The sequence below is a fragment of the Haliotis rufescens genome, unplaced genomic scaffold (genome assembly GCF_023055435.1).
Source record: "Haliotis rufescens isolate VD_foot unplaced genomic scaffold, xgHalRufe1.0.p SCAF_8, whole genome shotgun sequence".
Taxonomy (NCBI): domain Eukaryota; kingdom Metazoa; phylum Mollusca; class Gastropoda; order Lepetellida; family Haliotidae; genus Haliotis; species Haliotis rufescens.
Window position 1 is genome coordinate 7348461 of NW_025964372.1, and position 15206 is coordinate 7363666.

Consider the following 15206-nt stretch of genomic DNA (forward strand, 5'->3'; position numbering starts at 1 on the left):
ACACTGTAAACACCTATCATGACCTATATTTAAAATCTGGAACTTCGTGTTGACGCATCGTTCTAGGTTACGACCAGTGGCAAATATTTCCTTTGCTGATGAAGCTGATTTTTTGTTATGCAAAACCTTCTGTCTTGATCAATTCTTTATGTTTCTTCTTTACACTGTTACAACAGCAGTTTATTAAAAGGTGAGTAGATTCTTTGGAGATATGAACACAAAGTAAATTATAGAAGGATTTATCCTTACAGATTACTTAGATCATGGGTGAACCTATTATGGGTAATTAGTTCGTGTTCACGTTGGAAGACAAAAAATATCTGGAAGATTTAACCTTCGAAGTGTTATGAAGCTGTCATTTATTCAAATGGTTGCTTATTCAGATTCAAGTCCTTATCTGCCTACATTTTGTCCAAGCTGATGTTAACGGAGAGAAACACGTTTTTTCTGTGTTTTTGAAAGGTTTGTGTTGATTGTTATGTTTGGTTGTTTTTTAAATAAGGGCATCATGATACAGACGCAGGGCTCAATTTAAGAATGTTCAGTTTGGTTGCATCAGAGAGATTCAGGTTGCAAAAAATTGCATCATTCTTTAATGTATTAAAGATTAAAATATTCTTTTATTCATTGATTTAGCACATCAGTTTCTTTCTTAGCCAGGTTTTAATTAATGCTAGGAATCACTTTTAAATCATGATTAGTATTTGTAAAGAAGTACAATTGTCACATATTTTATCAATATTGTAATTCACCAGAAGTCCATTTCAAATTCATATATATTAGTGGTTTGGACGTAAATAGCATCTTCGGTGCCATGTGCGCTTGACGCATGCGCAGTTGATGTTACTCCATTCTGTTGAAAACATTAAATGTTTTACATCTCCACTAATATTGTCTTTATTTGGCTTCAGGTGAGTTGTCAATGCACAAAATACACACCTTCCATCTCATAAGCATACAAACATTTAATTGTTAGCAATATCATGTTAATTAACACTATTAAATAGTTTGTATTTCATGATTATTGTCGGCCCAATGCATAGAAGTTTTTCGTCTGCTCGAACGGCATGGTCAGAAAAGTTGTTATTGCATAAATACCATAGATATATTGAAGTTGTCCATTAGCTTATGGTAGAAATGTATGGAAATGAATATTTCTGTAGTTCAGATAAGTTTAGATAGGAATAAGTTTAATTTGATAAGAATTTATGTCATTTCGTCAAGTCAAATTTCTTAGCGGTATTGCCTGTATGTGTGAAAGAGTTATTTCCCTTTGCCGCTGAGCGGAAGTAAACAAATCTGTAGCGTGAAAATGTTTTCGTTCAAAGTTTGTTGTTTAGCAAGTCATGTGTTTGCAAAATAGAGTAAGTTTCCATTATATCCTTATGCTTTGTGATTGTCTCTCAAGATAAATATTGTTATTGAATTGTGTCAGTCTGAAGTTATCATTCAATAGTGTCAGGACTCAGAAGTGGTTATGACGTATGATGTATTGAAAGGTTGATTTCCTTGAGTACGTTGTCAAAGTATTACTAGATCATGTAGATAGGTTTGTCAATTAGTTATCAGTTTAATCAGAAGTATGTGTAGATATTTCAAGGTTTGCTGTGATAGTCTCTTTGAAATAAGTTTTGTTTTATTAAAGGCTTGTTTGTCTCATTTTGAATAAAATTCATTGTTAATGTTTCATCATCCTTTTTCCAAATGTATTAATTAAATTCTTTTCATTATCATCATCATATATATATTTTTTTTAACTAAAATATTATCAATATTCTAAATATTTTGGAACTTTGTTTATAACATTGTTTTTCATCAATAATTCATCAATATCTTTATTAATATTTCATCAGGAGTTTTTAAGAATTGTTTATCTCTTTCTATGCTAAATATTTTCAAGTCAATTATTTAGTAATCCAAGGGAGATAATGCAAAAGTTGAATTTCTTCATTATTCTTTTCACTGGCAAACATGGTGAAGTTTTACGTACTAATTTCAAGTGATGTATATGTTGTTTATATTGTCAGTAGATTTGATGAATGTATGCCTTTGATATAAGCATCTGAATGTTTCCATGAAGGTGATTTCGTAATTCAAGGGAGATAATTTAGAATGAATGTCTTTGTTATCTTATCAATGGGTGATGTTTCAGATGACGGAGTCCAAGTTATATGCTACAAGTTACAAGTGTTATTACTGCTTGGAATATTGTCAATGATAGAATGTACAGTATTTCTTTATCTAGTTTTAAGGGTGTTGCCAGGACAACTTGAGAGTGTAAATTCATATCTCCAGTATGTACTTTTAGTAAGTTGGATATAAATTCTGTCAATAGTTTCAAGGTTGTATTTCAAGTTATTTCCAGTTCATGTTCATATGTTTAATGAAAGTTTGTCAATGTTTATGAAGTTGCATAATGGGTCAGAACTCTGGTCAATATTTGAATGTTAGCCAAGTGATAGTTGTTCAAGACAATAAGCCTATACATGATATTCTTACTTTGTCATAACAGTGAAGAAGCTTGTGAATGTCAAGTCTAAGTTAAGGGTTAAGCTTAAGTACTAAGAATGCAATGTTAAAGATACCCTTAAGTCAAGATGTAAGATTGAAGATATAAGAAGTATTCCAAGTTTTATTCCAAGTTTCATGTATCATATATATATATAAGATTTATGATTACAGATTGTATATGAAAGCACTGTTATTTCACTGTACAAGTGTGTAAGAAATGTTGCCATGTGCGCTTGATGCATGCACAGTTGATGTTACTCCATTCTGTTGAAAACATTAAATGTTTTACATCTCCACTAATATTGTCTTTATTTGGCTTCAGGAAAAACTTTGGGTAAACATGACACCTCCTTGGGCTGGGGAGCATTATACCGACTACAATTGTAAACAACTGTCGAAGACCGATCGATAAGAACCGGAAGTTCGAACACGAGTTCCGTCCCTTGGGTTGCTGAATAAATTATCGACAGGATTTGCATAGGGAACGAAATTTAATTTACTTTAGTAGAAAGCGTATCAAAACTTTGATCAAAATTATGTTGTATTTTGTTGTTTAGTAATCAAAAACCTTTGACAAGATGTTCAAAGACAATAAATATTCTATCTTGAATAGTTCTGAAAATATTTTTGAGTATTTTAGTTTGTTTTAGTTTCGTTTCTGAAATCACACAATATGAATCGCCGACTGTCATTGCAGACGATCTTTTGAATAGTGAAAATGTCGCACAAAAACAAAACAATTACACGCTTTTTTAATCAAAATAGATGTTCTAAAAAAGAAAATGATGAAACCACAGACTACCTCACTCACAATCACAGACATGTGAAAAATAAATGTGTTCTACATGATAATTTTATATTGTGGTTTGTGCAAATTCAACGTATTTTGTTTTCTACTTACTACATTCATGTCCAGTGTATTATAAAATTTATTCACATGTACGTGGTTATGTTACGCTACAACTATCCCTCGTAAGATTTCAAATCCCCCCTCTGCACATGCGCACGGTAGCCTATTTACCCATAAGCCCCGTGTCTCTCCATTCCTCTCAAAGGTAAAAGGACAACAAAACTGGCGACAAAAATTGCCATACCTTTATTGTGACCAACTGCCGCTTGCACAGACCACCTCCTCCATGTCAGCAAGGTACCTAAAACACCAGCAATGGCATCGAAACGGACATCAAGGAGAACCAGGACAGCTGTTCCTGTCAAAAATGTTTCCTCCGCAACAAGTGAAACTTCCGACAACAGTTGCCATGTTGGGTCACAGGTCAGAGCGAGTGCGACAGGCAAAGCCGTCCCTTATGAGACAACAGTTGACCTGAGACAGAGGCTGCGCTCCTTAGGTATCACAGTGCCTGCATCGTGGGGAAGAAAGACGATCCTACAACTGTATAAGGAGAATTTTAACGATTGTCAGATTCTGTGCCCCATGTCAGCTTTGTTGACGAAAATACAAGGCGTAAAATACACCAAGGTAAATATATAAATTTGGCTTCTCTGTTGTTACCATGCCAAGAATCCAGTGAATATAGACTTGCTGAAGAGACAGGTTCATGACAAAACGTGTTAAAACTTGACCCACGTACGACCAGGAATTTGAACTTTGCCGAATTCAGCAGAGCCTTCAAGGTATTCAAGGATATTTTCTGTGAAGCTTGGCCAAATAGGAGAGAGCAATTGGAACAACATGAACGTACAGTCGCGGAACTCCACACTTTATATGGAGGACATGCATGTACAATATGAATACCACAAGAGATTCGCGGCTCGTGTGGCAGCACTGGCTGAGAGGGGTACGCACATCACCTGGGGCGTTCCGGACACCAGAATTTATACCACTTGAACTTCTGGCCTTCGCTGTAGGTCATGTGACCTGTGCAGTAGCATCAGACATGACTCAGCGACATGTCCATTCATGTTGACGAACACCTGCGAACAAGTCAGCCCATGACATACCTTGGGAAAAAAGAATGTTACCTCCACAAGTACTGCAAACAGCTCGAATGACGAACAGGGCAGAAAAACAAAGGAAGTAAAGACAAAACATCGGGCATAGGAAAACCATGCGGGGACGATCTCCGGGAAAAGCGGCGGAGTATAGAAGGGTGCAACAACTCGTTTGACGATCAAGGTTGGTAGCGGAAATCCTCGATGGGAAGCTGGATACTGCATGTCCGGTAACCATTGGAGAGATAGAAGCTGCTTACAAAGAGAGATTCGAGGGTAGCTCCATCGAGGTAGACCTTACTGATTACCCTGTTCCCAGCAAGTTGATTGACAACTTTGACATATTGAAGCCGATTGAGCCGAGGGAAATGCTTTCCGCAATGTGGAAGATGAAAGCTGATACTGCAGAAGGACCGGACGGTATACGATTGGATGCTCTAAAGAAGCTTGACCGAATGGGTGGGGGGGGTAATGGCGACATTCTGCAACTGCTTTTTGCTGTCCGGAACAATCCCCAACGAACTCAAGCGGAATATGAGCATACTACTGCCGAAAGGGGGTGAGCCGAATAACAAAGGCAACTGGCGTCCACTCACCATTGCGTCAGTCGTAGTAAGGCTATACACGAAGGTTCTTGCTAGCAGGTTGCAGAAAGCAGTCACACTGCATCCTAGACAGCGCGGTTTTACCAAAGCAGCTGGTTGCGTAGAGAACATCCAATTACTGTTATCCATGATTGAACACGAGAAAAAGAAAGGAAGAGCACTGTCCCTGCCCCTTCTAGATCTGTCCAAAGCGTTTGATATGGTGTCGCATTCACATGTGAGGAACGGGCTGGTGCGACATGGTGCGCATAATCATCTGCTAAGTATAGTAGAAGATCTCTACTGCGGTGCTAGTACTCGGTTTGCGACGCCTAAAGGTCAAACATCCCTGATTCAGATCCAAAGGAGGCGTCGAGCATGGGGATCCCCTCTCTCCTTTGTTGTTCAATCTGGCAATTGATCCTTTATTCAGTCTCCTAGAGGCACGAGGAACTGGATACCATCTTGATTCGGGGATGGAGGTCACGGCAATGGGGTACGCCGATGATACGGGTCTTGTAAGTGGTGACATGAAAGGGCTTAAAACCACCCTTGGCTTGGTGGAGATGTTTTGCCAGGATACTGGTCTGAAATTAAACGTGAGAAGTCATACTGCTTCACTATCACACCCAAAGACGGGAAACAAATGTACTCGGTGAACACGGAAGTAGCGGCGGTACTCGATGAAGGCGAAATCCCATGGATTGATCCAGGTACGTCAGTAAAGTACCTTGGCGCTCATGTAGATCCGTGGGTAGGGACCACAGGGAAGACCTGGGCCCATTTGCTGATCGAATGGTGCAAAGGTATATCCGAGGGCCGTTTAAACCCCGCCCAAAAGTGTGCCTCCTCACCATTTACGCAGTTCCCCGTCTCCAATACTCTCTCACGACAGTGGGACCCGCTTGCGGGATGCTCAATCACTTGGACAACATAGTGAAAGGGAAAGTCAAGGATTGGCTCTATCTTCACCCATCGGTTGCGTCAGCTTTTATCTACACCAGTCGTAGAGACGGAGGTTTGGGCCTACCATGTCTGCGGTACATGGTTCCCTGTAGCATTGTGCCGTCGAAAAGCCGTGTAATTAACTCTAGAGATCTGCTGTTGCGTACAATCAGTGAAGAGATTGATGCCAAAGGACACCTTACACGGCTGGTAGACAAATGGGGGCTTCCGGAGTGCGCTACTAACCTCCAGTGCCGAAACTGGTGTCGTAACAAACAAAGGATGGCCTGGTACGCCCATTCGGCCCAAGGGCTAGGAGCAAGATTGCTAAGGGACAACAAAGCGGCCAACTGGTGGCTAGAAGGTCAGACTGCGAGTACTCACTGGCTATTAAGCTGCACACCAACACCTACCCCACTAGGGAGGCAATGCATCGGGGACGAGATACAGGAGATGTGAGGTGCAGGCGGTGTGGATTTCATACGGAGATGTTGGGTCACATCAGTGGACACTGGATTTGTGAAACGGAAGCCGAATCAAAAGACAAAACAAGATATGCACAGCCGTATCAAATGCTGCCAAGCTCCAAGGTTGGGCAGTATTGTGCGAACCCAGGCTCCGTTTGGGGGATGCCTATTTCAAGCCCGATCTAGTCTGCGTGAAAGACGGGAGGGCGGTAGTAGTTGATGTGACGGTCGTATGGGACCCAAATAAGGGGGCCTTAGTTGCGGCGGCTAAGGACAAGGAGAGAAAATATCGGCCACTTGTGCCCTCGGTACTCGATAGAACGGGGGCGTCACACAGCGAGGTCTAAGGCCTCCCTCTCAGAGTGAGAGGTAGCTGGCTGCCCCGATGCTACAAGGTACTCGAGGTCCTTGGCATCCCGAGGTACAGTGCCAAGTACTTTTGTCTCCTGGCTCTGTGCAATTCCATAAGACTGCTGTGACTATTCATGGACCAGTAAAGAGGATTGAAAACGGTGATCCCGGATTGAACCAAGTGAACGCTGCATAATCACATTGGAATCCTACTCGGCACTGAACAGGGACACATGAGTGCTAACAGCTATATGAGACAGACTGTGATCTTGGCAACTTGTTTATCATAAGATAATTACAAGTTTGTGAATATTGTATAGTTGTATTATATGTATATACATGTTATTGAGATATGTAATTTATATCTCGACTGACACGGCAGTCTTATAAGATATTTTAATATCATCTACAACAGGGTAATATCTGAGCTCATACAGCAGTTTTCACTTGGGTACGTCGGAATATATCATGAATATAAGCCGATTTGAAGCGTAGCATCTGGCCAACGCATGAACCTATATTTGGTTAATTTAGTCGGTACAATAAGTATTAGTATCAAGCATACTAGTATACAATTATTTCTTTTTTCAATGTTCCCAATTTAAGTTCCCCTCACGTGCGGAACGGTGTGGCCATACGGCAATATGGCTACACGGTGTGTATATAGTTGTATACACACCAATTTTTCATAGTTTTTTCACTTTCTGGGAATGCAACATACCTCATAGGGAGGTATCATTCATGTATACATTTATGCTTAGAGTGTTTTAACACCTAATTGGCCTGTGTGTTCCAATCTTTTACCCCATGTTTCATATTAGTCATTCATGCAATGACGCATCATTAATTTGGTTCCGCCTTGGAGGAGGCATTTGTATATATGATCTGTCATTAGTCAATAAGATTATATATGTGGTGATGGTGTTATTGGTGTTGGCATTTTACATATATATGTTGATTAGTAACTTACTGGTCGCATAACCATTAGTCTATGGTATCTATCAAAGGGTTGGGAGAATGAAATCCATTAATAGTAGAACAGTCACTAAACTGGACTTGATATACATACATGCTTAGAGAAATTTTAAATTTACAAAAATATTCCGTGTTGTAATCATAACATATTGTACTATTACATAGCGGTCAACATCTACCGCAATAAATATGTTAATAATCACATGTATTTTGTTCTTTATACCTGTGGTATTAGCTAAACCCTAAGTGGGCCCCATCCTTAAATGGGCCCCAGCCAAAGACATGAGGGGAGATAACTCTCACGAGTATGCTGCTGGCTGGAAGCACATGGCTTCAGCCACACTCCTGTACACAGCTACACTTCCAGTGAATAAACACACTTAACAAACGAAGACATCTTTGTCATATCGCCACATGGTGTCAGAAGAAGGATTTTGTCATGGCAAGCTTTCAAATAACTCCTCCTGAGCAATTTGATTTCTCTAACACAGAGGGATGGACAAGATGGATCCGTCGATTCGAGCGGTATCGCATCACCTCCAAGCTTGCTACAAAAGACCAAGAAACCCAAGTAAATCAGCTCATATACCTGATGGGAGCAGAAGCTGATGACATTTTGCCGACTTTCACTCTCTCTGAAGAGGAACAGACGAGCTATACTATTGTCAAAGCTAAGTTTGATCAGTACTTTTCTGTTCGTCGAAATGTCATATTTGAGCGAGCTAAATTTAACCAGCGTGTACAGAGAGATGGTGAACCAGTTGATAGTTTCATCACAGATCTCTATTCTCTTGCAGAAAACTGTAATTATGGTGCACTTCATGATGAGATGATTCGAGACAGAATTGTCGTTGGAATCCGTGACCTCAAATTATCAGAAAAACTTCAGCACGACTCTGAATTAACATTACAGAAAGCTGTCACAAGTGCCAGACAATCTGAAATTATCCACAAGCAGCAACCTGTGATTCGAGGCAATGTGTCTTTGAATACAGCAAGTGGAAATTCAAGAGTTGAAGAACTTGTCACTCCTAAAGGCAAAGGCAAGAAACCTCGTGGCAAAACTAAGCCCAAGACTTCACCTCGTCCATTTTTTAACAATGCAAAGCCTAAACCCACATGTTCATACTGTGGTAGAGATTCACACCCAAGAGCAGAATGTCCTGCAACCAGGTCAACCTGTCGGAAATGTCGTAAAGTTGGACACTGGGATGTAGTATGCAGGAGTCAACGGTGGGGTCTATCTGAGATTCGTCTCGAACAAGGGTCTAACAATGAGTGTACCAACAAGCAGGAATATGCTTTTCTTGGTTCCATTAGTGCTGATAGTGAAAGCTCTGATCCATCACGGCCTTGGCTTGTAAATCTTGAGGTTAACTCACGACTAGTTCGTGACTTTAAGATTGACACGGGTGCTGACGTCACCGTAATTCCCTATGACCTTTATGTGTCTAAGCCTTTTCCAAAACTTCAGCAAAGTGGCAAGAGACTGTATGGTCCAGCTAACTCTAGTTTGTATGTTGTTGGAAAATTCAGAGCAAAACTTAAAACTGTGTACGGTGATGTTGTGACTGAGCAGAACATATATGTCGCCAGAGGTCTTACTCGTTCTCTGCTGGGTAGACCCGCAATTCAAGCTCTCAACCTTGTCAGCCGCATTGATAGCGTTGTTGGGGACAAATGGAAAGACATGTTTCCCAAACTGTTCACTGGGCTAGGAAAGATGGAAGGTGAATATACTATCAAGCTCAAAGAGGATGCTAAGCCTTTCTCTATCTCAACACCCAGACGTGTGCCTCTACCTCTCATGAAGAAAGTGAAACAGGAGCTCCAATCAATGGAAAGCAGTGGTGTCATATCTAAAGTGGACTGTCCTACCGACTGGTGTGCTGGTATGGTGGTCGTCCCAAAATCTTCAGAGAAAGTCAGAATATGTGTTGATCTGACTAAATTGAACGAGTCTGTGAGGAGAGAATATCACCCTCTTCCTGCTGTGGATCACACACTAAGTCAGTTGAGTGGAGCTAAAGTGTTCACAAAACTAGACGCAAACTCTGGATTCCACCAGATTCCATTATCCACAGATTCCTCACTACTTACCTGTTTCATCACACCCTTTGGCCGGTATTGTTTTAACCGCCTACCTTTTGGCATCTCGTCAGCACCAGAACATTTTCAGAAAAGAATGCAACAGGTTCTGGAAGGTCTAGATGGAGTTGTGTGCCAGATGGACGATATCCTGATTCATGGTCATGATGAAAGCGAACATGATCAGCATGTAGCGGCAGCCTTGAGCAGATTGCGTGATGCAGGCATAACACTTAATCTGGAGAAGTGTCAGTTTTCAAAGAATAAAGTGAAGTTCCTTGGACACATAATTGACAGCACTGGCATTTATGCAGACCCAGACAAAATTCATGCTATTACCAGGATGAGCGAGCCACAGAAAGTCTCTGATATCAGGACATTTCTCGGTATGGTTAATCAGCTGGCAAAGTTTGTACCCAATCTTGCATCTAAAACACAACCTCTTCGCGAACTCCTTGTCAAGGACAGAGCTTGGGTCTGGGAGGAACCACAGCGTTCTGCGTTTCAGTCTATCAAGGACCAACTGACATCTGCTCCAGTACTCGGACATTATGATCCAAATGCGGAGACTTGTGTTTCAGCCGATGCTTCCTCATTTGGATTGGGGGCAGTGATCTGTCAGAAAGACTGCAGTGGAGTATATAAAGCAGTAGCCTACTGCTCTAGATCAATGACGGACACAGAAAGGCGCTACGCACAAGTGGAAAAAGAGGCGTTGGCAATTACCTGGGCTTGTGAACGTTTTCGTGACTACCTGCTAGGTAAACAGTTTCACATAAACACTGACCACAAACCACTTCTTTCTCTGTTGGGAAACAAGAGCTTGGACCAATTGCCACCTCGCATACAGCGATTCAAGATGCGCCTCATGGCCTATTCCTATACTATATCACATGTACCAGGGAAACAGCTTTGTTCAGCGGATGCACTCTCTAGAGCGCCGACGGATATTCCACTCTCAAGCCAAGAGTCTTGTCTTCTGAGGGACACAAATATCTATGTTGATTCTGTTCTTGCTACATTACCTGCAACAGATCAACGACTGGATGAGATACGTCTCAAACTACGTGAAGACCCGGTATGTGAACTCATAATGAAATACTGTACTGATGGATGGCCAAAATACACATCTCTGCCGGACTGTGCACGAAACTACTGGCCATATCAAGGGGATCTCACTGTAGTAGATGGGCTACTCATGATGGGAGTAAGACTGGTAATTCCAGCTTGCATGAGAATTGAAATTCTTGACATTTTGCATTCTTCTCACCAAGGTATTACTAAGTGCAGGGCGCGAGCAAATGAGTCAGTTTGGTGGCCAGGCATCAGCACACAGATAGAACATGTAGTTAGGGGTTGTCATACATGTGCGCGATTCCGACCAAACCCACCTGAACCTCTGAGATCTTCAGAAATTCCATCTCGCCCATGGAGTAAAGTGGGGACAGACCTATTTGAACTGGATTCCATACCATACTTACTTGTAGTGGACTACTACTCAAAGTATATTGAGATTGCAAAACTTGACAGTACTACCTCTGCAAGTGTGATAAACCATCTGAAATCTATTTTCACAAGACACGGTATTCCGGACATTGTGATTTCGGACAACAGTCCACAGTACTCGTCCTATGTTTTTCAGAAATTTTCTGAGACCTATTGCTTCACTCATATCACAAGTAGCCCGAGGTACCCACAAAGTAATGGTGAGGCAGAGAGAGCAGTTCAAACTGTGAAGCAACTTTTGAAGAAATCATCTGATCCTTACATGGCACTCCTCACCTATAGGAGTACACCGTTACAAAATGGATTCAGCCCTTCTCAGCTCTTGATGGGACGCAACTTGCGGACAACTCTCCCAGTTCATACATCTCAACTTCAGGCTAATCAACCATCTTCACAGGAAGTGAAGTCGTCGTTTACCAAAATCCAACAGCGTCAAAAATCGAACTATGACTCTCGTCACAGATCACGCATTCTTCCCCAGGTGAAGGAGGGAGATACAGTGCTTGTTAATGACAGTGGATTCATCAGAGAAGGTCAAATCCACAAGGAGGCTGAAACTCCAAGATCATTCTACATCAAGGCAGGTGATAGCATTCTGCGCAGGAATCGTAGACACCTCACTCCTGTACCAGGAAAGCAGCCAACAAACACAGACGCCAGGTCACAGCCCTTGAATGTCTCGTCTGGTGTACCATCAAGTGTGCAGCGTGACATTCCACCTGATGTGACTCTGACCAGATCCGGAAGGGTTTCAGTTAAACCTGACAGACTTGATTTGTAGAAAAATGAATAGTAGTCAGTTAAGAAACATGATTGTTTCATGTTAGTCGTTAACAGTTCAGTAGATTTAAATCTACATTGTGTTTGATTTCAGTAAAAGACACTGAGGTTCAAATGTATGTTTACTCAAAAAAAAAATGGAAAGGACATTATTATTTGTGATGTATAGTTCAGCATCAACAGTTATTCTTTTATTACTAGTTTTAACTTGCTTTTGTGCTTAACAAAGGGAGATGTGGTATTAGCTAAACCCTAAGTGGGCCCCATCCTTAAGTGGGCCCCATCCTTAAATGGGCCCCAGCCAAAGACATGAGGGGAGATAACTCTCACGAGTATGCTGCTGGCTGGAAGCACATGGCTTCAGCCACACTCCTGTACACAGCTACACTTCCAGTGAATAAACACACTTAACAAACGAAGACATCTTTGTCATATCGCCACAATACCAATGGAGCAGGTTCCAGATCACAATTAGTCAATAACATACTGCCTGTTACGGTAATCTGGCATCGCGAGATGTACAGAGTATTCACTCATTGACATACAGAGTATTCACTCATTGACATCAAACGAGGGATGTCGTCCCTTAGTAAGGTCTCTGTCTCTATCTCACTATTATTATACCATATGGACTCTTATTATGGGTCACATACTGTCGTGGCAGTGGAACTTATGACTCTGTCATAACCAATGGGTAGCCTCGCTCACACTTGCACTTGTGCAAAGAAGGGTTGGTTTGCCGTGCCAACATGAGAGAACCTTCTTATAAGCTATATAACTACGGCGCAACTTAAGTCAAAATTACTGAATCTCGGTATCCAGACACCAAACATGACCAGAAAAGATCTAGTACGCTTGTAAGAGGCCAATGGAAATCGTAGGATACCATCTTCGACAGTTACGAGTGACGAATGTCAAAATTCAGATGGGACTACTTTTCCCACGCCAGAGTGACCAATTGGACCCTTTTCCAATATGGCGGCACCCACGATCATTACCGGCGAACGATTGTCAAGTTCAACTCCCCTGTCTCAAGTGCCTTGTACTTTACCGGAGAATGCTGCTACACTACAAAATCAAATCCAGGCTTTACAACGAACAGTCGAATCTCTGCCTCGACAAATTGTGGAAAACCCAGGTAGATCAAGTGACCAGACATCCACTTTCTCAGCACAAGAGACAACCAGACATCCCAACACGCTTTGCGGGAGGCATTCACTCAGAATTGCTTCTCATGATTTACCCGATGTAGTCTGTATCTCATCTGCACTCAGAACTAAGATTCAGCAGGGGAAGTATGTCAACATCGCCTTATTGACATTGCCTGAACATGAGTGGTCAAACGTTCGCACCATAATGGATGGAGAAGGGAATGAAATTCGAATTAAAGGGGGATTAGATCAACTTTTAACTCAACCCTTGACCATTGGAGACTTTGTTTCATCGTTCACAAAATACATTGACATTGTGTGCGAAGTGGCTGATCGCAGAGAAGAACTACACAAATATATGGCTGACATAGTCGACATTGCCCATCAAAATGAGGGTTCTTTGTTCTATGACTACCATCAAGCCTTCTTTCAAAGAACAGCTACCCTCCTCGAAACTTACAACACACCAACCAGTCTATTGGGGCATCAGGGACAGAGCGGAAAAAGAGCTTCTGTATCTCAGAGTGAGGGCAGTCAAGAGAAGTCCGATAAACAGGCATGACCTTCTGACCCCCTGCTGCCACAGTTTCAGAGTGTAACTCCTTCTCCTATCAATGTTCAACAGCTCCAAAAAGAACTACATAATCATCCAGATACATTATTTGTAAAAACTCTCATTCAGGGATTTACTCATGGCTTCGATACAGGCATATCTAGTCCACCTACTTCCTCTTGGAAGTGTAGGAATAATCTCTGCCAGGCAACAAGTCGATGTGGTGACAAATTTACTGGAGGACAAAGTAGCCAAGGGTTACGTCATTGGACCATATTGCAAACCACCCTTCCTGTGTACAGGATAAATCCGCTGGGGTTAGCATTAATATGCAACAAAACACTAACTGGTAATATTAAATCACTGTTTAGTCAATAATATCTGCATAAACTGAAGATATATCTACAGACATTATTATAAGAGAATGTGTGTCATACTGATTTTATGAAATGATTGTCACAATTCCTATATTTCAAGAGCCAGATACATGAGTTCTTACACAAGTTACCTAAAATCTGTTTCACATGCGAGTGTCGAGAAAACCACCATTGGGAAATGATGTCAACACTCTTCAGCTATGTGGGACATCATTCTAGATATTTCACAATAAAAAATTTGAAAGTTGTCAACAATGGCACCCAATGATGTAAACAATACACTGATGCTCATGAAGTGATATTTGCACTAGGGCTCTCTATGAACTCTGTTATTTCTAACTCGGGGTAATAACTCTACTGAACAGTGCAACTTCTGCTCAGGGCTTTTAATCCTTTTAATCCTGCTACAAAACCAAATAAATAAGTATTTGGTGCCAGTTACAAAAGCCAACAATGCTTACTTCTGTCTTCAAAAGTCATTAATAATTCCTATTGCAACAATTTTGTGTTTCATTTAAAAACTCCATGACCATTAATATTTGGCATCAATGCCACATAAGATGTTTATCAGGAATACCTTCTCTGTTTGTGCAATCTATATATAGCACGGGAATTACCTTCCTGTGACGTAATGCGTTGTAACCATGTAGCATGGTTCTGAATACATGAGTCAAATGAAGACTTTGTTTTTGATTTCTATTAATCAATCAAGCTTATATAAAGTAGCTGATTGATCAAGTGAAACATGGTGTCAGAAGAGGCTGATTCCGTTGATGAACTTTAAAAGCACGGACAACGCCCTGACATTGCAGATATTATAAGAGTTTCATAAAATTGGTTTCACACGGGAACGAGTTTAGTATCTTATTTATTACTTGCCATTTATAACATTTTTAGAATGATACTGTTGAGTGTGAATAGGCTGTCACCTACACGATCCACAGCATAATCCAATCGAGTTTAAC

The 15206-nt window shown here is 41.1% G+C and overlaps 1 protein-coding gene across 1 annotated transcript; it reads left to right on the top strand.

Annotated features, from left to right (window-relative positions):
* Positions 1 to 4844: 4844 nt before the first annotated feature.
* LOC125376882 lies at positions 4845 to 13873 on the top strand. The gene is made up of 5 exons (XM_048389279.1): positions 4845 to 4932; positions 8278 to 10952; positions 11862 to 11964; positions 12435 to 12534; positions 13435 to 13873. The coding sequence occupies exons 1-5, from the start codon at positions 4845 to 4847 to the stop codon at positions 13871 to 13873; spliced, it is 3405 nt and encodes a 1134-aa protein (XP_048245236.1).
* The last annotated feature ends 1333 nt before the right edge of the window (positions 13874 to 15206 follow it).

What these genes read in the sequence shown, in the direction of transcription:
- LOC125376882 (XM_048389279.1), top strand. Translation starts at nt 4,845, where the DNA reads ATGTGGAAGATGAAAGCTGATACTGCAGAAGGACCGGACGGTATACGA. An exon ending in TGACCGAATGGGTGGGGGGG is followed by an intron (nt 4,933 to 8,277) that starts GTAATGGCGACA and finishes TCTCTAACACAG; the next exon opens with AGGGATGGACAAGATGGATC. An exon ending in ATCATTCTACATCAAGGCAG is followed by an intron (nt 11,965 to 12,434) that starts GTGATAGCATTC and finishes CCCATCCTTAAG; the next exon opens with TGGGCCCCATCCTTAAATGG.